The 24,635-nt window shown below is 37.2% G+C and overlaps 1 protein-coding gene across 8 annotated transcripts in view; it reads left to right on the top strand.

Moving 5' to 3' along the window:
• The window catches only part of MTA3 (metastasis associated 1 family member 3), a 159,968-nt gene extending 137,196 nt beyond the window's left edge, over window positions 1-22,772 (top strand). For 5 of the 8 annotated variants that reach the window (XM_035323293.1, XM_035323295.1, XM_035323294.1 and 2 more), the window contains 2 exons: window positions 41-195; window positions 18,398-22,772. In XM_035323293.1, the coding sequence (XP_035179184.1) occupies window positions 41-195; window positions 18,398-18,533 (291 nt within the window). In that variant the 3' untranslated portion in view covers window positions 18,534-22,772. Of the gene's footprint in view, window positions 1-40; window positions 196-3,983; window positions 4,012-18,397 lie in introns of those variants that run through there. The other 3 variants (XM_035323291.1, XM_035323296.1, XM_035323298.1) reach the window with 3 other exon arrangements.
• Window positions 22,773-24,635: the final 1,863 nt, after the last annotated feature.

Genomic DNA, 24,635 nt, shown 5'->3' with positions numbered 1-24,635 from the left:
TCTTTTTTTTTTTTTTTTTTTTTTTTTTTTATGATTTCAGCATGCTGCTCCCCACATTCATATGACTAATGGTAAGGCCTTGCAAGCCAGTGCAAGTGCCATTAAGACAAGCACCATTCCAGTGATCAAGAGACAGAGGCAAAATTGGCTTGATGCTTCAGATGATGGTTTCTTTATAGCTACAGAAGAGACCAGGTAAGAGAAATTAAATTGAAGCAGGGAAAAGCAGGGAATGAGCCTTCACTGCATACATGTTACTGATCCACTATTTGAATAACAGTTTTTGTCATTATTATTTGAGGTTGTGTTACAGTGAAGAACCATGTTACATCAAAACATACAACCCATTTTTCATCTCTTGCATACTAACATTATCAGTATTTCACTAACAAGACTTATCCAGTCAGGGTTACTTTTGTGTGGCAAAGGTTAGAACTTTTTAATTGTTACTAATTGTAGTTTGAAAACAATGAAGTTTCAGACATCTCTGATCATTCAGCGAAATGTATGTGTATCCACAATGGAGGCTACACTTTAAAATATTCAGAACTTCATGTATACCACACAGTAGAGAAATACATACCAGACAGCATCTTTCTGGGATAGGAATTGATTTCCTTTAAAAACAACTAAGAAAATATTTTTTCAGTCCATCATTTCCAGATTAATTGGTAAAATGTAATGAACTTTTTGTTTTCCCACAAGAGTTTGGTATCACAGAAGAGTTGCTACTGGAGGTTCCTCTACTCTTTTCTTCCTCATTCCCTGATTTAATTCAGACTGGGACAAGATGTTAGTCTTATTTTTGTAAATTCTGTTTTCTGGGCTGGTTATTTAAAAACACTTAAAAATCTTGCCTAGCTTTATAGTAAGAAGATTGTTAGGGCAAATAACATCAGACTACTCATTGCTTCTGAGATTATTTCACAGACCTAGAAAGGCTGGCAGTTGAATAATGTAAACAATAAATAATAAAATAAGAGTAAGGAAAGAATATAACCTCATAAATCCCCCTCTCCAGCTCCATGGTTGCAGATAGTGTTCCCTGGCCAGGGTTTATGTGGGAGATCAGCACAGAACTTGCATTGTCTCTACCTTTACACCAATGGTGGTGGGTAAACAGGGGCTTAGTCCTCAGGACTCCATGTTTGCTGCTCTTCAAATCATTAAAAAAATGTGAAGAGTAACATTTGAAATACCATTGTATGGGGACAATAAGACCTCAATGACACTCCTTCAAAAAAAAAGGTGGTGCCATTAAAAATGGCATGCTGTATCACTTTGGCTGATGCTGAAGAAGTGAAGGAGGACTTGCAAGGACTTGCATTGGTTACTAATTGGAGTTAATTGTAGTTAAGGAGTAAGGAGTGAGCCACCCCTTTACAGCTTTTCCCAGTCTGACAAAAGCTAATGCTGTAGGGTCAGCAGAACATAGATGTGTATCTTCCTTCTGTGATAGAAACACACAGATTAATAGTTCCTCATTCACATTAATCTTCAAAACTGCAACTAATGTGAGACAGCAGCTTTGCAGCTTTTTATCCTTTGAAACTCAATTTTTATTCCTTCTCTCTCATAGATTTCCTCCCCACCCTCTTTTTTTTTTATTTTTTTATTTTTTTCTTCCCCTTTCCCATCCCACCTCAGTTGGTTCCTTTCCTACATCAGGGATGTTTTCACCTTTCTAACTTCTTTCCTTTGATCCCTTGATTCCCTCCATCTGTATTCCAAGACTATTTGAAAGAGGTGGTGTAGCTTGTTCTCCTCAGCTCTCACTTGCCTCCAGTCTTTACAGCTCAAAGGGGAAAGCCCTGCCTGGTCCCACTGCTCAAGTGTACAGATGCTTAAGACAGCTATTAAATGTTCTGCTCCTTGAGGGAAGAAGGGAGAAGAGGGAATAGGCATTAGTCCCTGACAGTTAACCTGTTTTGTACTAGAAGTTCACAGAGATGAGCATGGCTGTGACACAGTTCAGTGTAACATGATTACAATGCGAAGAGATATCTTATCTAGGGAGGAGATGGTTGTGAAAAAGCAGAACAGAATTTATCTGGTCCTGCCACAGAATGAAAAAAATAAAATAAAAATCAGTTGTCAGTTTGCAGTTGTTAGATGTTTAAATATGTGCTGAACACTCAGCTCAGAAATGATCATCACATTTTAGTCAAAGTAACAACTTGTTCTTTAAGGCACATGTTTTCATACTGTGCTGCATTCAGGACCCTGTCTGTTTTAGCATGTGTATTCATTAAAAATATATATAATTTTAATGAATATGTAAGAAAAACATATACTAATTGCATCCTGCAAAAAGAAAATATTTTTTCAATATTATATTTAGATTGCAATAGTACATAGCAGTTTTCATTTCTCTGTCCTAAAACATTTTTACTTGTGCAGTGAACTAAGGGTTAAGATGCATATTTCTATAAAACCTTATGCGGGGAGTTCAGAGGGTAAATTTCCTCAGATGTGTAGCAAAAAAAATTATAACGCTATAGTTGGTTGATATCTGAGGAAAAAAAAGTATTACTGCTAAACTAAATGAGGTAAGGTAACGTGAATATCTGTAGTTATACCTGTAGTTTCATGTTAAAGGATATTTTAAAGAAATGGTTATCATTCTTGCCCACTCTGAATTTAAGCCCCAAATATTTTTATGTAAATTTAAATATTGTATATTGAATTGGTCACATATTCAGGTATTTGTAGTAATGGATGAGTAGGAATCTAAGTATTTAGAGAACAGAAAATAATTATAGAAATTAGAGTCTAAAATGTCCAAGGTAATCCCTGGAATTTTAAGACCATGCCCAGAATGCTCATCAGCATGCTCAGTGAATCTTCCCAGTAAGTGTGTATATATATATATACATATATATATGTCCCCAGTTTTACAATTTCTGAAACCTTCCTGACACCTGTGTGAGTCCAACTCACTTGGGATTTCAACATCTGTGTTCAGTCACAGAACCAAAGCACAGGGATTAATCTAGGCAGAAAAACAGGTGATGGTTCAAGAGCACTTAACTTGATATTACATCATAATTTTATGTTGACCTTTATTGAATTTCATATTTTTGTATTTTTCTTTATTCGTACAATTGCTGAATGAAAAAGGAATTCTCATTCTCTACTGTGAAATAACTTGGTCAAGACTTTATTCTAAAGTGCAAATCTGTTTACATGATTCACTGAAAAAATTACTCTTTAAAGAGCCTTACATTTATCACTACTCACCAAGGGAGTCTCCTTATTTCTTTTTAATATACTTAGATATTAGCTGCTGGAATTGTCCTACCACTATGTGTATACTTTAGGATCATCCAAAAGTCTCATAATTACATAAGAGTTTCATTCTGGACATTGTGCTGTAAGAGGAAGCTTTTTGTGTTTTATTCCCATTTTGATGACTAGCTGTAATGTAGATTCTGTTGTAGGCTCTGTTAGAGGTTAATGCAGAAAGTGACTTCACTGCATGAAATCAAATTCTTTGTACTGAATTACCATTCTGGGACTTACATAATTATTAAAAAAAAATAAGGCAATACTTACTATGGTCGCCAGAAATTTAATAAAAATGTAATATATCAGCTTAATATCTGTTGAGTTATATAAAAACATTATCATAATCTATGAATAAAACTAGTAATGCAAATAGCTGTTGGATGTCAAGGAAAATGCATTTGTTGATTAAAACTTTTCTTGCCAATTCTAGGCATGCAGTGTGCATACAGTTCCTATAGACAAGCTCTATCGATAACAGAACACATGTGCATGCTGATGATCATATTAGTATAGGGACAGATAAAACATTGTGTGGAAAATTATTTTTTTCCAGCATTTGCATTATAAGAGATGTCTGGAAATGTTTGGCTGAATGGGTTATAGCAGCAGCTTCCATACACTTTCCCTTCATGGGCCAAAAAGCATATTTGCATATAGAACTGCAGTTGAATGACTCGATGCTTGTTTCCTTTCAGTGCTGAAGCAGTTAGAAACCTTCTCACGGTAAGTGCAACTCCATTGGGAATGAGTTAACTGCAACTGCTAAAATTAGAGCGTGATCTTTAGCTGTTACCAGCAGACATTGCTTCCTTTTTGCTGATAAAACGATTTGAGAGGCATCCCTGTGGCAGCATTATATAGGCAATTTTCATATTCTTCACATCACGTTCTTTCTCCAAAACAAAAAGCTTCCTGTGATTTGTTGAGGTACTATGTAAGGATGGCTGTGATAATTACCTGTTATCACTCATTTTTATTTATGCATGTCTCATAGCACACACAAAAAGCTTAAAACTAAAGTTGCATGTTGAGAAAGAAGAGAATGTGATGCTCACAAACTAAATTCAGCAAAATGTTGTGTCTTGCCTTTGCCATCAGTGGTCTGATTCTCTTGCAGAAATTGGGGAAACTAATTCTGATGCTCCCGGCCCCTCGTGGGTCTGTGTATACTGCTAGCACTCATCATGTTGTAGCTGTATCAGTCAGTGTAAACCCTAAATTCAGGTGAACCAAAATTTTGTTGTAAGTGTCACCCATATTCAAAGTTGTTAATGACCTGCCATTGTTTCTTCTCCCCCCAATATAGGTTTTAATGATGAGGTCGGACTCTGTGTTTGAGTTAACACTTTTAGCATGTTTCTGAGAGAAAAGGGAAAAGTGGAGGAGTAAGTGTCTTGTGCCTTGGGCCTGTGTTACTGAGGATAGGTGCAGGTCTAGATCAGGATTGCAGTGTTAATTACTCTGTTCCTTCTTCCTCTTCACATATGCAATTTTGTGCCACAGAAATGCCCATAGACATGTTTATTCTTTTTATTTTTTAATCATCCTCAACTGTGCACAAAAAGTTGTTCACCTAAAAAATATTTGTAATGTACGTTCAGGGATGGCCTCTGCTTTTCATAGAGATGAGGCAACTTGATTCAAATTAGGATCCCAGTCATGAACTTCATTGTCGTTGGATCCAGGGTATAGTGTATTTTCATTTCCTACCTGCATGGAACTGTGGCTGTGAGACCCCCCATCCTGTATCCTGTAGCGCTTGGAGACACACCCTTGGAGAATCAGCTGCAAGTTGACGCAGCTCTGCACCAGCTGCTACCCGCTAATCAAAAACAAAATAATCAGCCTCTAAGAATTTACTTTTCTGGTTCCTTTACTTCTGCTGTATTCTATCACTGTCATACATCTTGAAAAGCAGGGATTATAGAATTAGAATATAGCCTATAGGATTATATCTAATCCTTATTGATAGGATTGCAAATATCTCATTGATTGGCTGCATCTGAGTACAGGTGAGCTTACCGTCATTTCCAGTCACTGTGATGTGACTGCAGGTGGGGAATCTGCCAAGGAACTGTCCTTGCTCCAAGTACTGGTCCTACTTGAGTAACTGCTGTTCAAAGTTGTTATCCTTTGTTACTTTCATCAGAGTAAAAATCCCTAGTCTAATTTTTTCAGTGAACTGCTATTTTGACCTTATTTAGTGAGGACTATTCATGACTCATTTATCGTTCAACCTTATAAATCATAATTCTCCCTCTAGCTCTAGCTGAGGTGCTGTGACACAGAATCACAAACAGCGATATAGAAACTAGATCAGAATCGCTCACCCTTTGTTTCTTATCGAGCAGTGTTTGTGAACCTACAGATACTTGCACTATGCATCTACATGTCCTTTTCCTCTGGTTCCTTTTATACCAACTACATCAAAGTAACATTACTATAATTATGCTAAAGTTTATTTGTTTTTAAAAACAGGATCATTCCATGCAACTAAAATCAACCTCACTTGAAGAATATGAAGTTTTTTATTTTTTATTTTTATTTTTAATATTCAAAAGGAATAATACATGGAAAACAAAACCAAAACAGCAGTGTTTCACCTGCTTTCTCATAAGGATTAGTTCACTATAAGTTATGCCATTATTTATTGCTGGTGGGTTTGAAAAGCATATGTTATTAAGAATTCTGCTTCGTCAATCATCACAACAAGTGAAACACAATAATGTTGATTTGGAGCTTTGTATTAATCTCACAGTTTAAGATGAATGTTTCAGTGACATTGGGATAAGCTACTCACCCTGTTTAAAGCTACATGGTAAGAGGAAGATGTTAGAATGCTTATCTAGGACTTGGGAAAACATGATTCAGTTCCCAGCTCCCTCACAGACTTGTCTGAGACTTTTATCTCCAAGTCTTTGGATGGCTAACTCATATCAAAATTCATAAGGTGCCTAAATACTTTGATGAAAACTGGGGGCTCATTCTCTGCATATCCTCTGTTCTCCATCTGCAAAATCAGATGCATTGTACTTCAGAGAGCTAGCTGGTCAGAAGCCTTGTGTGGAATCTCCTTTCAAAGAACACTTTTTACCTTTATGGGTAACAAAATCTCACAGAAATGCCATCTGCAGGAGTCTGACTGAAACTGGGTGATTTATTAGTTTCAGAGGTATCTCCACTGATTAGCAGGTGAAAATGAATTAGTCCACAGCCTCAGTGATGACAGCAGGGAGACAGGGGCTATGAGCAGATGGTTGTAAATGACCTAGTTACTGCTGCCTGAAAAGTCACACAGTTGGATCTTGTAAACTGATCTTCTGGGATTCTACCCTGTTGTGAGCAGAAATTCACATATGCAGCCTCTCTATGGTGGCTTAGATACCAAAGTATATTTTGCAATTTCATCTGAGATAGGAGCTTGAATGTGGTTAATTCACATGACTCAGTGACACATTTACAGGTGTTATTTAACCACTAGCACTTCTCTCTGCTCTCTTTGACAAAAGTAATTTCACATTCAGACAGAAGCTACAGAAGTAGCCAGAGTGTTTTATATTTGAGAGGGGAAATATAATTTCCAAAGTGAAACTTTTTGCAAAATTTTATTTCTGTAGGAAACTTTTTTTTTTTTTTTTTTAAAGGAACTGAACTGAAATACAAGGATAATAAGTGTATTAAGGATTGTCTTAAACACAGCTGTTGGTGGAGAAACTGCTGTAAAATTACTTAACTTTTCCAGAAACCTCCTTCACTTTGTTAGACCTTCCAGGCCCTGTTCAGCAAAGCCCTTAAATGTGTGCCTGGCTCCCACTGAGTGCAACCAGGCAGCTCAAGTATGTCAGATAGTAACATACCTTATAAGTCAGATGTTAAATTGGGCTGTCATGCAGTTCTTTTAACCTGTTTTCTTACAGTTCTTGACAAACTTTGAGTTCCCTGCAGTATGGTTGGTCATTTCTAAAGATTTCCCTTCAGACGCTGTCTTTTGTGTTTGTGCAAAGGATTTGATGTAGCTGAACACAATCCTCTTTACAGGATGTTTTAACTTAAGGTCTTAGGGCTTATTTTTTGTTAGCTCTCTGCTCAGCTTTTTCTTAAATCCACATCCCCAGTGGGAATATGTCACCTTATAATACCTGGTCTTCTATTGTGGGAGTTAATATCAATTTGTTTTGAACAAGAAAAAAAAATTCTATAAAGAAACATCCCTGGATGTGAAGCCAGTTTCCCTTATAAAGGGACATTAATAAAGCCTTGGTAAACATGTAAAACAATGACGAAAATGCCAACTTGTTAGATCAGGATAGTCTTCTGCATATTTAAATATCAAAAGATAAAGAAAAGATTAATTATGCAGATGTTACCTATAGCAATGATAGAATAACACTAGAGTTCAGAATTAAAATTAGCTTTCTCTCACTATTCCTATTCCTAAACCACAGTTTATTGCATTAGATCTCAGCCATTGATGACTGTAATCCTCAAACTGCAAATTATCAATTTTCAAAGACTTTTTTCTGATTTCTGTGCAGTAGTAGCAATAGTATTTAGTAGAAGCTGGATACAAGGTTAAGGATTGTTTTATTTGAAGGCAGAGCTATACACAACAACAATGTGCATTTAGATACAGAAATTAGATTTGATGAACACACTGTTGTTACAGGTAAATACCAAAGATGATTGTAAAACTCTACTGTGGTGAATATTTTGGAAATATGTCAGTGAACCCCACAGTCTTAAAATTCCCACAGAACAGACCACTACCTTTCATTTACAAGTTGCTCTGTATTGGTTTCTTAGTTTAAAATTACAGATCGGGGAGTTACATCTGAGCTATATAAATATATGAGTCTATATTTTCGTGCATGCATTTAATCGTGTATTGTTGTTTTTCTCTGATAGGTTTTTAACACATTAAGATCTTTTAAATGAATGACCCTACAGCATTAATGTAAATAAGGCTGGGGGTGGAAGACAGTTGGTCTCTTTTTGTGAAAAGCTTTCTTAAGTAACTGCATGGGGATTATCAATGTAGAATACTGAAGAGAACATAATGATAGTGGCTGTGAATGCCAATCGCTTTTTGTCAAACATTTAAGGAGGCTTGGATGGCTGGTTTCATTACCTGTGCTATGGATAAGGGTTAAAATATTTACCTGCCCAAACACATTAGAAGTGTTGTGCAAGTGGTAAAAGCTCAGATCTGTGCATCACAATTCCTGTTGCCTCTGTTACGTGACGTGAGACACCAGACAAAGCATTTAACCTCTGAATAGCTCTGTCTTTTTGTCTGTAAACTTGAATAATATGAACGAATGCCTACTCTCAAGGATGCTATGCAGTTTTTAATTAACCAGACCAGCAAGCACAGTGAGATATTGACAGGAAAAATGCTGGCCATGACTGAAGAGCAGGATGAAATTTTCTTACGCTAGTCAGAAAATGAACTAGAGTGGACCCCTGATAATATGAATGTTAAATAAAAATTCTGATCTGAAATGAAGATTACCTTAGAAATTAGCATGTCAAATAATTTTGTGGCAAATCTTTCCTGTATTGGTGCCACAGTACAGATTTATAATCTAAATGTAGAGTAAATACTGATCACACAAGAGATTGTTGCTGTGGAGCAGGGCCCTAGGGGGGCACTTTTGTGAAGGAAATTTTTCTCTCCAACTCTTTCTGGTAAGAATGATTAATTTTGATTTTCAGCCCTTGCTTAATAGCAAATAGCCAGAGTGCCAAATATACTCTATCAGTATATATATTATTCCAGGAAAAGTATATGCGTCATTGATAACGTATTGATAAAATATTGTCATTTTTTATCAGCCTCAAATAATATTATAAGATATAATTTTGTAAACATAGTATTCAGGCCAAAAGCCTTAGTTGAAGTAATCAAACAAGGTAAGAAAAGAAACAAAAAGGCTAAGAAAAAGCCATTTAAAAAGTTTTGTATTGAAACAGTCTTAATACTAAAGTGTTTATGATGGGGTGTTTAAAGTGTATCAAAACTGGAAAAGACAACAAAAATATAAGATCTTTTTTTCTTATGAAGCTTATCATAGTGAAGTATTTTTCATATTCTTCAATTTCTATCTTCAGCATGTTTATTTTTTCCTAAAGCAAACTATTAAACTGTGAGCTTCCTCACAATTCCTTTGGGAATGACCTGCTGGACCCTGTGTCACCAAGGCATTTGGCCAGCACATACCTAATTTAAGGGACACACCATCCAAGAAGTCAAATCTAATCACATGATTGAAAACAGCCAAAAAGTCTTTCTGAATCTATATCAAGATGCTGAGATAGTCAGGTAAGGATTTATGCATATTTAGTAGAAGATATTTTTGAAAATGTTCAAAGCGGTATCTAATGTTGCTAGGGAAATGGCACTTAACGTTTGTAGCCCAAGGCCAGAAATCAGAAGTTGTATGTTCCAAACTGTTCTTAAAGATAAAAAAAAATGGCTTCTGGAAAACTGAAATTGTGATTTACTGTGCAAGATGTTTGGGAAGTAGTTGAAAGCAACTTTGCCTTTACTCATGGCCAGCTCTGATGAATCTTCTCTACTTTTTTGTATAAGAAAAAAATGTATGCTGCCATGTGAGTAATGTTTTAATCTAATAGCAGGTGATGTTTAATAAATATACAAAGTAACTATACATCTTAAAATACCAGATGGTGATGAAAATTTGTACTGGTAAAGTATAAAATTCTTTAGTTTTGGGATGATGTCCCTCTGACATCCTGCCTTGTATATTAAAGGAAACATAAAGGAGTTGCTTTGAGATCTTTTGTCTTTTGTGCCTGCAAAAAGCTTTCTGTCTCCTTGGATCCCCAGGGTGCCTATATATTGATAAATTTGCAGTGATCTTGTGTGTACTTTCATGGGGAGGAGAGGTTAAACAACTCTTTCTTTAATAGAGCAGGATTCATGACTTAAACCATCTGAAGTTGATGCTACCTAAGGATATGCTAATTAATTTCAGATAAAGTTCAAAGCAGCTGTCCCATAGCTCAGGTTACACGTCTGTTGAAGCCTGAGCCATTGTTTTGTTTTAAAGTGTATGAATAATTTACTTTTTATCCATTCCATTGAGCTACCTTTGCTAGGTCTTATCAGTTCTTATCCCCTCTACCAAGCTGCATGCTGTTGAATGCTATGAATACTAGGTAGGCCTTTCTCCCTTCAAGGGAAAAATTCTCTGAGGAACATATGGCTCCATGAATGCTTTTCTGACAGGTGCTGCTGTTTGGTGTGCAATGGGAGATGGCACTGCAAAACTCCTCCCAAGAACCAGGGCAAGTCCATCCATTAATTAATCCAGCTGGTTAATCCATGTTGAGACCTGTGATGTCTATTATTCCTACCAACTATGTTGATTTTTTTTTTTTTTTAATTGTGCCTACCAGAAACCACAGGGGGGTGGGAAGGAGTTTGATGGAGTTGGTGCTGCCAGCTTTGGCAAAAAGTGATCAAGTCCATGTTGCACTGAAACCGATGTGCAATCATTTTTGTCCTAGCTGTCTGTAATAGGTAAATTTAGTCTCTTGGTCGTAAATAACAAGCTCACAGATGAACTGTGAGAATAAGTCCACTGCTGATTGTTAAGATTTAGTCATCATGTGATGACTGATGTATGACAGCATCTATTTATAATGCTTCTTAGGGGTTAAAAGATAAGTTTTTCTAATTTCCAGCTTTCATCTGAAAAAAAAAAAAAAAGTAATGCTGAAAATAATACTGTGCATTTCTTTAATTTATTTTCTCTGAGAAGCCTTACTCATTTTACAGTATTAATGAAATATGCCGTTTTCAGATAAAATGAAAGCATGGAAGAACCTGATGGATGAGATGATTTTTCCAAAAGCCATCCCAGTTGTTTGCAGTAAAACCAATATTAATAATTTCAGTAATAGGTAAGGTCCCTGTTGTTCTAGGCACTCTATAAATGCACACAAAGTGAAGGTTTCTGCTTCAAAGGAAATTTATCTGAGTAAATTTTAAACCAGTGGCAAGAAAGAGACAGGTGGTTTATGCCATGCCACAGTTCAGGCATGACATGATCATGGGAGTCTGTGCTTTAAACAAATGACCTGGGTTTTTCCTCTCAGTAAAGAAAATGCTCTAGAACATTTACTGCTTTATATATTCATAGCAGCTATAAGGTGTTGGTCTGAAACACAAAATGCCAGAGAAGCCTTCAATGTAGCATGGTGTTTGAAAATACCACATTAAGCTGCTCAGGAAGATCTGACACCATGATGTTGAACTGGTGTGTCTGTAAATTATTGTTCACAGAGGACAGTTTTCCTCTAAATATTCATGCTGAATTGGAAGATAACCACCAGCAAAGGAAAATGTTTCCTTGCTAGGAGGAGAAAAATAAGGCAAGCTCTTAAAATATTGAAATAATGTTGGAGTGTCTACAGCAGCACCTCTTTAATCTTATAAAGATCATACCACTCTCTGCCATCTCTTATTAGTTTTATAATGTAACTAAGTGGCTCGTTGCAAATGCTCTCCGGTAGCCTTATACTTATTAAAACACTTCTAATTTGTTTTGTAAATGAACATTTCACAAGCATATCAGTGTCAACCCACTTGTGCCTTCAAAGTACATTCTTCCTAATTTCTGTAATTGTAAGGTTAGATCAGAACTTTAATGGAATATAGGTAAGCTTTACCGTAAAGTGCTGAGAGGAAAGAAGTCTAAGGCAGCAAGCCAAATAGGTAAATGCAGCATTCACACTCCTCCTCATTTTCACCCAGGTAGAAATGAAGGAAGTAATGTCAGTTATTCATTCTACAGTCTGTCAGGTTTCAAAGGATCTGTGCCTACAGGTTCATCCCAGTTAAATTCCCTTTTAGCAGACTCGGCATTGCTCATGTTTTTGCCTTTCACTTTATTTAAAAGCCTGTTGAAATTAATGGAAAGACTATAAGACTCCTAAGATGGTACCCCCTCTTGTAATTTAATCCACTGAGTAATTATAGTGTACCTCTGGATAAAACAAGCCCTCAGAAAAATTGCAACAAATCATGATTACTTCGAAAATAATTGTGCTTTGCTAACTGGCCTTGAGCTTGCGCTCAAAACTTACATTGCACAGTTTACTTTGCCCTGGAGTCACAGCAGCAACTTCAGAAATCTTTGTCTAGAAGAGCTTTGCTGTTACCTGAATTACAGGGTTTGTCAGGGTTTGTTGTTGTTTATTTCGGATTTGTTTGTTGTTTTTAAGTTTTTCATTTGTTGGTTACACCAATTGCAACTTTTGCATAAAACTTGTACCAAAATGCAAAATCCTGCCTTGCTGTACTCAGTGTCTAAAACTCCACCTGCTTCTAGGGTGGCATCTTTAAGTTCCTGTTTACCATTGCCAAGTCAGACTGAATACTTCACCCCAATCTAGAGATTAGGGAGGAGTTCAGCTTTCATACTGTTCAGTGAATCCATTCTCCTATGCCTGCTCCAAACCTGTTCATAATTTTTGTGCTGCCAGCAATAACTAGGTGATAGTTCATTTCCATGGCACTAGATCTTTGAATATAAAAATGTTGCTCTAATGACATAAGAAAGACTCAAAAATATCAAATTAATTTAGGTAGAGAAGGAATCATAATGCAGTGGATTTCAGCCTAAAACTCTGTAGCTGGGTTTGTAATAGGTCTTTAATATATTTCTAGTGGAAACAGAGCATCAAAAGCATTTCTGGACCTTAGTATTTATTATATACTACATATATAATAATAATAATATATATACCCTTTATTTATATATAAGGGTTATGGACAAGTTTCCCTTCGTAAGAAAATGTTTCTTTCCATTCACTTCAAAAATAAGGCTTGTCATCAGCTAAAGTTTCAGCAGGCCTTTGCATGCAATTCTCTCTCAGTAAAATCTTCTGCCATAACTTGAATTTATTTTGTATTCCTTCTTAAATAATGTTGGTGTAGCCAAATAGAACAAAGTTGCTCCAGTCACCACAACTCAATGCAATGTTGAGGAGGCAATACTGATACACAGCAGTTTATACATAGAGAAGCAGTAACAGACAGATATGCCTGATATTAATAGAGCTACAGCAAGTAATGCCTTTAACTCAGATTAGAAAAGGTTTGAAAAGCACATTCTTGACTAACATTGACTGAAGGTCACTATATTTTATTCAAGTTTTAAAAATGCTTCTATTTTAATGCATGGCATTTAAGCAAAGAACTTTGAGTCAGCTTTTACAAATCAGAAGTTTTGTTAGCAGCTATTCTATTGCTGAGAAATCTGGACATCACAACAGGTTATACAGGATTGTGTTTAACTTCAGCAGATGGTTAGTTGCATAGAATTCACTGAAATCCTAAGAAAGGCTTAGTTCTTTGAGTTTTTTCTTTTTATTTTTTTTTTTCTGGTTACATGTTAAGAATGGCATAAGTGTCCTATTCAGCCTAACTATTCTTTCTACCCAGTATGTTACAGTCTTTGCATAAAACTTCCAAAGAGAAAATTCATCTTAATAGTATGTAGTACTTATGTACATTTCCATATTTCTCTGAATAGCTGCTAGAAGTCTTATTTACCTTTTATCTGCAGTTACCGTCATGCAGACATAAAGACTTTGCTGTCTCCCCACATTGGCAGCAATGCATCACATTTGACATAAAAATGAGCATAGTGAGCTTTATATACCGATCACCTATTTGAAGGTTTGATTCATTTTCCAACCTTTGGTCTCAGGACGACTAGAAATACAAGGCAAAGGCTTTAAAATATTTTTTAATTAGAATTTCAAATGAAGTCTTTAATGCATCATGCTTCAAGCACTCGTACAAGTATCAAAAGAAAAAGCAGGGGAAAATAGCAATTACTCTTTCCTAACAACTGCAAAGGATGTTATCATCACTACAGATATTAAAGCCATTTACTTGCCACCACCAAATAAAAGCTTTATGTAATTAAAACATATGGTTGGTGTTAACTAAAAAAGGGACAGGAAATTGAACATTAAAGGTGACTCTGCCCTTAATCTGTTGTATTGCTTAGGGAGGGAGGAGAACGTGTTGAAGTGTTTTGAGAGAGAGAGGGACCAACAACGTTATCTTTGAATTTCCTGCCTTTCATCAGTTACTATTACAACCCGCATGCTCAAATGTATTTTTTTTGTTTTGTTTTGTTTTTAAAAAAAAAGCTGAAGGGTTGTAAAGCCTTATCAGTGGCTATGGAAAAGTTTAGCTGTTTTTAGATGCTAAAGTCTTCAGCGTAGTCAGTTTCCTCCACCCTGTATATTTTTACAGTAAAAAGAACCAGGTTTGCATTTAGCAAAACAATTGTTCAAATAGCATGTTTAATGAAGTCAGTGGAAATTTCCATCTTTCCCATTTTATTTCTGAAAGGCTATATCCCAGAAAGCTAATTTTTGGAATCCTGTTTAATCACAATCCTGTTTAAATAGAAGTGCTGGATTTTCCTTTCAGAGCCTTCTGACTGGATTAGGCCTTCTGACAGCCTAGATAGAGCTACTTTCATTAATACCAAGTGAAGAGCTCACTAACTGTTTTTGCAGTTTGCTTGGTGCAGTGATGATGACCTCCCTCTTTTAAATTCTGCTATTCTTCATGCTACTTTGGAACCAGTATTTATTAACTGCATCTTTTGACTTTACTGTCCATATTTAATAGTCATAAATCCTAATCACAAATACTTTAGTGTTCTTACATTTAGTGTGAGCTGCCAATTACTTTCAGTACTAGGAACTACTTGATGGTTTATGAAGTTGCCATATTAAAAATTCAGATGGGTGAACTATTATCTAACATTTCTATAAACTGCGGGCTTCTCAAATGACTAATGATCACATTAGTTCTTTAAATAAGTACAAACTTCTGCAAACAAATATAGAATCATAGAATAGAACACTTAGGTTGGAAAAGACCTCTAAGATCATAAATCCAACCTAGCGCTGCCATGTCTACCATTAAACCATGTCCCTAAGCACGTCCACACATCTTTTGAATACCCCAAGGGATGGTGACTCAACTAATTCCCTGGGCAGTGTGTTCCAATGCCTCACAACCCTTTCAATGAAGATTTTTTTTTTTTTTTTGTAATATTTAACCGAAACCTTCCTTGGTGCAAATTGAGGCCATTTCCTCTTGTCCTATTAGTTGTTGATTTGGAGAAGAGACCTATCCCAATCCTGCTACAGCCTCCTTTCAGGTAGTTGTTGAGAACGATAGTCTCCCCTGAGTCTCCTCTTCTCCAGACTAAACAACCCCAGTTCCCTCAGCTGTTCCTCAGAGGACTTGTGTTCCAGGCCCTTCACCAGCTTTGTAGCGCTTCGTAGCCCTTCTCTGGACACACTCCAGGGCCTTGATATCCTTCTTGTACTGAGGAACCCAAAACTGAACACAGTACTCAAGGTGTGGCCTCAACAGAGCCAAGTACTGGGGGACAATCACTTCTCTAGTCCAGCTGGCCACACTATTTCTGATACAAGTCAGGATGTTTTTGGCCTTCTTGCCCACCTGAGCACGCTGCCGGCTCATACTTAGCTGGCTATCCACCAATACCCCCAGGATCCTTTCCACTGGGTATCTTTCCAGACACTTTTCCCTCAGCCTGTAGCTCTGCATGGGGTTGTTGTGGCCTATGTACTAGGCCCAGCATTTGGCCTTGTTGGCCATGGCCTGGGGGTCCAGCCAATCCAGATCCCTCTCAAGCAGATAAACACTCGTGCTTAACTTGGTGTTTGCAAAATTTGCTGAGGGTGCACTTGATCCTCTCGTCCAGATCGTTGATAAAGATATTGAAGAGAACTGGCCCCAAGCACCGAGCCCTGAAGTACACCACTTGTGACTGACATCCAACTGGATTTAACTGCATTCATCACAACTCAGAGAACCAATATACAGTGATAATGAGAGTTCTCACAACTATTTATAGAATAGTTCCTCTCCCTCTTCATCCTGGCTGGGTGGTTTATAAGAGACTCCCATCATGACATCTGCCTTGTTGGCTTTCCCCTTGATTCTTACAGATAAACTCTCAACCCTGTCATCACTATTGTTCAGCTCTAGGAAATCTGAACACTCCTTAACATACAAGGCTATGTCCCCACCTCTCCTTCCTAGCCTATCCCTTCTGAAGTGTTTATAGCCAACCATTGCAGCACTAAAGTCATCTGAGTCATCCACCATGTTTCTGTGATGGCAACTACGGCACAGCTTTTCTGCTGAACAGTGGCAGCTAGCTGCTGTTTGTTCCCCGTTCTGTGTGCCAAGGTGTAGATGTACTTCAGCTAGTCTAGCGACCTCATCACCTTTCCAGAGGGAGAAGACCTAATTCCTATGTAACCATTCTTAGGCACTTCCATGATAAATATATCAAAAAGGATCCAGTTCCTTAAGCTTTTTCTGGAATGATCCCTATTATACTCATTGAGGGTAACAGGTCTTGTCTATTAACATAAATTTACAAAACCTAGCTGCCTCCTCATTTTAGAAATGCATATTTCTACCAGTCTCAGGTTAAATTTTTATGATTTTGCTATTCTGGATGCAATTTCTTATCAATATATTGAATATCTTCTTAGGCCTAAATAAAGATGACCATGTTAAAGTAAGTACTCAAACAGTAAATTTGCGTCTCTCTGGACTGCATGAATAGCCTACGCTTTCCTTTCTGGGGATTCATTTTCTTTTCTTTTCTTGTACTTATTACTGAATGATGCTAAATCCCAGTTTGTTACTGTAGGCCATAAGATGCTACTGCTTTTTCAGGCAGCCAAGGCAAATACTTTCCCGTTCCTTTCAAATACATAAAACAAAATAGGTGTATTTTTCAGGTTCCTTTTAACCTCCAAGATCATAGTGTATTATCCTGATTTGGGGCTTTTTGTTTTGTCCTTGATTATGGTCTCTTCTGTGGCTCATTTACTTGATTGGAAGTTTAGATTTCCAAGGAATACTCAACCAGCAATCAAATATGTGTTGAAAACTTAACATGCAAAGAGCCTGTTTAGTAGTCAATAAGAGTATGTTTTAAGCTGCCCCTGTATTTTCAATGTTAGGTGCCACCATTTTCCATATTCAGAGTTAGTAGCCTGTTCAGATAAAAGGAACTAAGCACTTATTTTGTTACTGTGTCAAAGCCTTGATGCACCTTGATCACTGTGTAGTTTGCAATCAGGTCAGATTTTCAACTTGGAAAGTTTGAATTAGAAAGCCTGGTCTCTCTAAAGTTAGAGGACATCATTCACTTTAATTACATAAGCTCAAAATCTCTGTGATTTATAAACGATGTAAATGAAAGCTGGGATAATAGACTTGAGTGAATTCAGAAAATAAGCATTTTTCCACCAACATCTAATATTCTGGACTTTGCCAATGAAGATGGTTCTTGACATACTCTGTGTGTGTCATTTCTGTGATTTCTGCTACTTTACTCTGGATATAGTCAGCATTATGATTTTGATTTATAAGAATACAGAGGCAACAGAGCAGTTGGAACCTAACAAAGCTTTTTGTGTCAGAATTAATTATCCTTGCATGAGATTATAATACAAACAACATGACCACCTGTAGTTAATATGTTTGACTAAAATTAAAGTGAATTTATTGCACCCGAAAGGCACAAGTTCACAAAGCACCAAGACTGGTGATCCATTACTTACAGAATTGATGCAGTGAAAATGACACTGAAAATTGTTCCCAGCTTTTGTAGAAGTAACATATTCACTTGGGTGCTAATGTGGATCTTTCTTCTGTGATCCTTCATTCCTATATTAAAATCACACATAAGGACTCCCTGTTTGAGCATTCTGGCCTAAGATTTCATATAATGTTATTATCCAAATATTGCCTAACACCAATTCACTTTTCACTGAGCAATTATCAGTTACTAGTTGGAGGCAACTGTGAATCATCAGTTGATGGCCAGGGCTCACCCTTGTTGACTGCAAGTCTCTTTTCCATGAACTAGCCTTCCTGTTCTGGTAAGAGTATTTGTTTGTTTGTTATTGGCTCTTGAGCAGTCTGTTAAAGACTGAGATTTACCTCTCTTGTCTCTCTCTTCTTTCCCTCCTTTCCCTTCTTCCCTCCATACAGAAAAATCCGTAAGAAGTTTACCAGATTGCAGCTGAAAAGAGCTTCCAGAACACCTTGTTCTCCAATCATTGCAAAGACAAAGTCTCTCATGAACAATAGGCAGGCACGAACAGAGCCAAGAACCATCATGCACTGAAGATATAACAGCATCAGCACCATAATCATGTCAAAATCTTAATTATGAATGCAGATACAACAGGACCTTCCACATCTTCAGGACAGACACACTGTATGGACATGTTGTGGTTGGGTTCTGTGTTCTGGGCAGGATCCAACAGCAGCTCTTCTTTTCCCTTGCCTCTGCAAGGGCTACTTCTGATTCGCTGTGCAAGCCTATCAATGATCGTCCTGCTATATTCCCCTCATTTCCCATTATCAGAGTTGGCTGGTCAGGGAGGGACTGTTCACACTGACCGCACAGAAGGAGAATGGATGCAGAGTACACCCACCACGTTTGTCTATGCCTTCTGGTGGTGTGATATGAAAATAGGCAGCTTTCAAAACTATTGCAGTGTCTTTGAAGCAGGATTTAGTCTTCAGGGGCTGCATTTTCAAAATGAGCTGTAGACTGGGTATTTGAATTTTACAGTGTTGTCTAGAGTCCGTTTGGATTTAATTTTCTGATCTGCTGAGTGTCCAGAGGCTGAAATGTGGACAAGGAGTTGTTCAGCAGTTCTGAAACTTAGATCAAATTAGGCAGTGCCCAGAATTAGTGTCAAATTTTCAAAATGTTGGCCATATTAACTTTGGTTAAAATCCTGAGAAGTATTATGTGTGGCAGTGAACATCCAGCTGGACAAGTTGCATGTGTAAGAACTGGTCTGATTTTCTATATATTTGCAAACATCCACATATTTCTTTGGGTATATTTGGCATTTCTTGAAATCTATTCCGAATAGTCAAAACCAGCAGAATGCAATTCCCAGGAAAACATGAGGAAATAAAGTATTTCCTATTAACAAAGCCTCTCCACAAAACAATTACTACATTTTTATACATCAGGTTAAGAAAGTTGTCTTGCAGAATGCTTTGAAATTCATACTTGTAAGGCTACAGGTAGACACTTACCATGGACAGATGATGTGCCTTTTGTAACTAATTGTAGGAAGCTGTCAGTCCCCCTGAAAGTGGGAATGGCAACAGAGGCAGGTCTTTTTTCTACTCAGGTACTTACAGGTGAACAATCTCTGCCCTACTTTGAAATCAAGAGGCAACCAGTGTGTAGCACTGCTGTGTAAACCTAGCTGAGATATGTTGATTATCTGAGGCAAGTTATGTCCTTCCATAGATTTGGTTTCCATATGGTATTTCAGAGGTAGTCAGACGCTGAACACATCACAATAAGCTGAGATGAGCTTCAGGACTTTTTTTCCTAGTTCTTTACTAGGTAGCTCTAACAGTATAGTACAGATGTCAGGTTTTCGTCTGTTTGTGGATGTGTGCCCAGCTCTGTGGTTAGAATGACAAACGTGTAAATGGTGTCTCATACCTCTGGGTGTTTCAACCCCCTCCCCCAGTTACTTGTCCCCCATACAATTTTCAGTTTCAGCCTGAAAGAGCATCTGCGATACCACCCTATAACTAGCTATGCTGTCCATGTCAGATTGTTAACTCTTGAAATGGTCATCCAGATGCTATCTCAAAAAAGAAAGCACATCGACCTCCTGAAAGGACTTGCTGATGATTTCCCAGAGTGATGGATCCAGGTCTTGTCCACTGTCCTCCACCAGCAAGAAAAGGTGAATATGAAGGAGAAATTGTGACATGAAGTGCTTTTAGTACCCTGAGCAATCTAGTGAATGTCACTGATTGGGAATCGATTGGAGAAGACCTGGGATTCATCTGCTTACAGTTCTTGCCAGTAGCCACTGAAGTGTGCTGCCCTAGGAATCTCTTCTATCCACATGATCTGCTTTCTCCTCACAACAGGAGGGCTTTTCATCAGATACTGAGCGGAGACAACCTATTCTTATTAGTAAGAATTGCCTTTATTAACTACGACATATGGAAACACCTTCTGTGTAATAGCTTCCTCACCCATTAAAATAAAGAAAACATGATTATTCAGCAATCTGTTTGACTGGAAGTATGAAAAACATGAACAGAAAGAGCTTTCTCTCCCTCAGGCACCACTGAAATCACACACAGCAGACTCATTTTCAAAGTGTCATTTGCTGTAAGGTGATGGATTTTTTCCCCTGCCTTATTAAGCTTGTACTCAAATTTTTTCTTTTAGTCAGTGTGCTACAATGTCTAGCTAGTATTTTGTAAAATCTGTGCGTTTCTGCTTTTGACAAAAATATTAGCATTTGTAATAGTGTGTTGTGAAGTCATTTTTTTTCTTCATTTCCTCTGAGGAGCAAGAGATTCCTAACGCGACTCCCTGTTACGCAGCCTGGTAACAGCTATCTTTTGCATCAAGCATCCAAGGTAAGGAAGAATCTTCCTTTGCAGCTTCAAGCTGAGGCACTTCATCTGGATACTGTGGCAGTTATGCTGTGCCCCTGCCTGGCAGAGCCATTTCACAGGTTGCAATAGCCAACCCTTGGGGTGGGTGAGGCAGTGAGAAGACTGTTTACTGAAATAACTTCGGTTCCATCTTTAAACTGCTTTGCATGCAGCTGCATAGAGACCTTCCTTCCCCTAAAATGCAGGCAGTGCGCAGAGAAACTGCACACTGTGTATCGCACCTTCGTCTTTACCAGCTCTCTCTCAGTCATACCTTTCCTGTAAGATGTTCTCCAGGATGGAAACAGGATTTACCTGTGAATTTCAACAGAAAGCATCGATGGACAATTAGATGACGATGTGTTCCTGCTGGGTTTGGGCATAAAAACTTTTGTAGAAATTGTGACAGTTCTTTCCACAGTGTCTTGCAATTCCATGCTCTCTGTTGTTGAAGATTTCGTTCTACTGACCTTGAGCAAAGATGACACATTCCTGTGTAAGTTATAACAGTATATCCACAGCAAATCAAAGCTCAGTACTGTTTTTATCAAGCTTCTCAAGCTAGTTATTTTAGACCTAGCAAACATATCTCAGTCATCAACAGTGACAGTGAGTATAAACATAAACCTCAGAAGCAAGGACAAGACATTTGCTTCTTACCATGGATGTGAGCAAGAGAATCTAGGCAGCTTCAGCACTGCATTTGCAATATGATTTATTTTCTTGTTTGCTAAATAAGAAAGCTATCTGAAAATCTGCCTCTGCTCTTACAGATATGGAGTTAGAAAACCATGCAAAATGCATTTTCTTTTTGTATTCAGAGGTCTCATAAAGAGTAAGAAGATTTTGTTGAAATTTAAAATGTCCTTGTTGCTGATTTCAAGTATATAGCTATTCTGTACTCTTGAAATATTTTTGTATATTTTTTCAGATTATTTTTAAAGGCCATTACTTAGCGATGGAAGTTTTGGTTGTGTAGGACGGAAAAAAATGAGCTCTTGAAATACTTGAAATGTATTGGTGACATTAAAACTACATCTTTTAAACCATTGCTTTGATCAAAAGCAAATATAGCTATAGTTTCTACAGTCCAAAACTTGCAGCACGGTATGAAAAAGTGGGGATTAAAAATGAAATGAAGAATAAATGAGTAGAAAAAAAAAAAAAAAGAATCTGCACTTACAGAATGTGCACTTTTTATTAATCTGAAGCAAGATTTTTTATAATTATCATTTTAACCTAGGTACTTTCCTAATTATAAAGTTTTAAATAAAATGGAATGGCTGCACAGTAGTTTTTGATTTAGTCACAGCATAACATCCTACAGCCTCATGCAGAGAACAATTGTACTCCTTCAGAAATATTACATTGCTAAGTACGATATAGTGGACACAGTGTATATGTATACTGCTATGGTAATGGCAGCATTAGAATCCTCTGGAAATGTCAGCAAAATTATATTCATTTTTAATTTTTTCTTGAAAGTCTTTTATATAAACCCGTGTCTTCATAAAGCAGAGTGGGTGTCAAGAGATCTGAGTTTATATAACTGCACAGTGGAATTTTTTGGAGTAAGTCAGGACTTTTTTATTCAAATGTTGCATGTTGAGGGAGGAAACCTAATTTTGGAATACATGGGGTTTGGATAAGAGTTTTGAGATTGTACTATAGAGTGATCAACAAATTTGCAGAATATGCTCCTGTTGCTCATAAAGATTTAACAGTTGGTATTGAAATACAGTATTGAAGATTAAATAAAAAAGAGAAGCATGTAATTTTTAAAAAATCTATTGTTTAGACTGCAAGTGAATTTCTTAAGGGAATGGTAGAACTGGGAGGCTCAGTGCTGAGTGTTTGAGGATGTGGAGCACCTTAGAATGAAACATAGTACTATCTGATTTGCATTAAAGTGTCTTTGTGTACAAGCTTTGTGACTCTTGGCCCTTTTTGCAGGAAACCAAATTTCTACGTTGGCACTATTTTCTAGTAGGCTATTCAGTAATCAAAAATCTGACATTTGATGAACAGTTAAACTGCACTAGTTAAAGAAACAAGTACTTGAACTGGAGATTATGAGGGAAGATTCAGAAGACAGAGACACAGATGTGGTATTGGTCATTGCATTGGAATTAGAAAAATTCCTAGGATTGAACTGAAGACTAAGTGAAAGGACTACATAAAATTCTAAAACACAGTGCGTTGGCACATCTGAATCTTGCAGGTCTGTGTTAGTGTCAAAAATTTAGCCTCTTTTAATTTGGTAGCACCTAGAACTGGTGGCTTCTATGAGGATATGGAACGTAAAGAGAATAGTCTTCCTTAATAACATCTTGAAGTAATTTCCTCAAATAAGTTGGATGGTTTTTCTGCAGAGGAGGACATCCATCCATACGGCTTCTGAACAGAAGTAATGGCTGTTACTTCACAGGTTTGTCCAAGGTAATTCTTTCCAACTCCTAATTGTCCCATCTGTCTTGGGGAAGTTGTTATTTACATGGATCCATGCTGTTTGATCCACATGGTAAATTTTGTTTCAAGTGTCTGCCTTAGAATGGATTATCTTTTTGTCTGCTTGTCTGTTTCTCCCTAAAGAGGCCTATGTGGATTCCAAGTTGCAAAACTGTAGTCCTTCTGTGGTGTTTGGATTTACTTGGCACAATAAGTTACATATATCGGTAGCCCTTCTTCATGAGGAATGTTGGTATTGAGAAGGAGACGATCTCTGGAAGCAGTCCTTTGCTATGGGAGCTGGGAAAATTGGCATCTCTTTAACCAGACTTACAAGAAGCCACGCTCAAAAAGCAGTCCAAGATACTTAAAGGGTCCAAGATACTCATCACTTCCAAAGCAAGACTATAAAGCTTTCCCTTGTCTAGCTGAAGTATATACTTCAGTGGCCACTTCAGTCTCTTAATTCTTCTATTTACTGTAAATTTATTGATCACAAATACAAAGCGTCAGAAATGAAAGGATATCTATTTCGTGTTTTACTTTGCAGGCTCCTCTTGCACTAGCCACCAGAAAATTGAGGGTGGAGAGGGAAGAAAAAGCTGTGCTGTTGACTTGAAAACATAAACTATTGAAGACTGTATTTTACAAGGAGCTGAGTTCTGTTTTGGTCCTTGGTATATGTAGAACTTTCATAAAATGCTGTAAATGCGGAATACATTTTCTCAGGCTTAATTGACAGCATGATGCTTTTCCATGAACTCAGATGTACTATGGCTGCTTTATACAATAGAAAACTAGCAGACTACTGACTGTTACCATTTCAGCTTAATGTAAAAGCTCTACGTGGTCTTTGGGACCCTGTTATACTATGATCCCAGATATTAGCAATGTGAGGTTCTTCAAATATACATTATTTGTGTATACATTAAATGTGTGTTCCTTATAAGCTAAGTAGAGGATCTTTATGGAAATGAAAACCACTTATTATTTATATTATGGTAACACCTAGATGCCAGGCCAAAGTAATATCTCTGGCTAATAACTATTTGAGATAAACACTCAAATCAAAGTCTGTTCTGTATAGCTGGGATGTTCCTCAAGAACTAGAATTGTCACTGATAACTGTGTGATGAGGACATTTGTTTTTCAAGTGGCTTAATAGAGTCTTGTAAGGAACAAAAATCTCTTCCATGTAATAAATTTCAATCTCTACTGCTTCAGGCAAATGGGAGGAAAACGATTAGAGACAGATTTTGATGCTGATTCTCTTCTAATCAAGTTATTCATGACTGCAGAATCTCCTCCCAAAAACTAATCCTCATTGAGTCTGGAGAAGTAT

Source organism: Oxyura jamaicensis, chromosome 3 (genome assembly GCF_011077185.1).
Source record: "Oxyura jamaicensis isolate SHBP4307 breed ruddy duck chromosome 3, BPBGC_Ojam_1.0, whole genome shotgun sequence".
Taxonomy (NCBI): Eukaryota; Metazoa; Chordata; class Aves; order Anseriformes; family Anatidae; genus Oxyura; species Oxyura jamaicensis.
The sequence above is the reverse complement of the archived record's forward strand: the minus strand, read 5'-3'. Positions and strand labels throughout refer to the sequence as shown.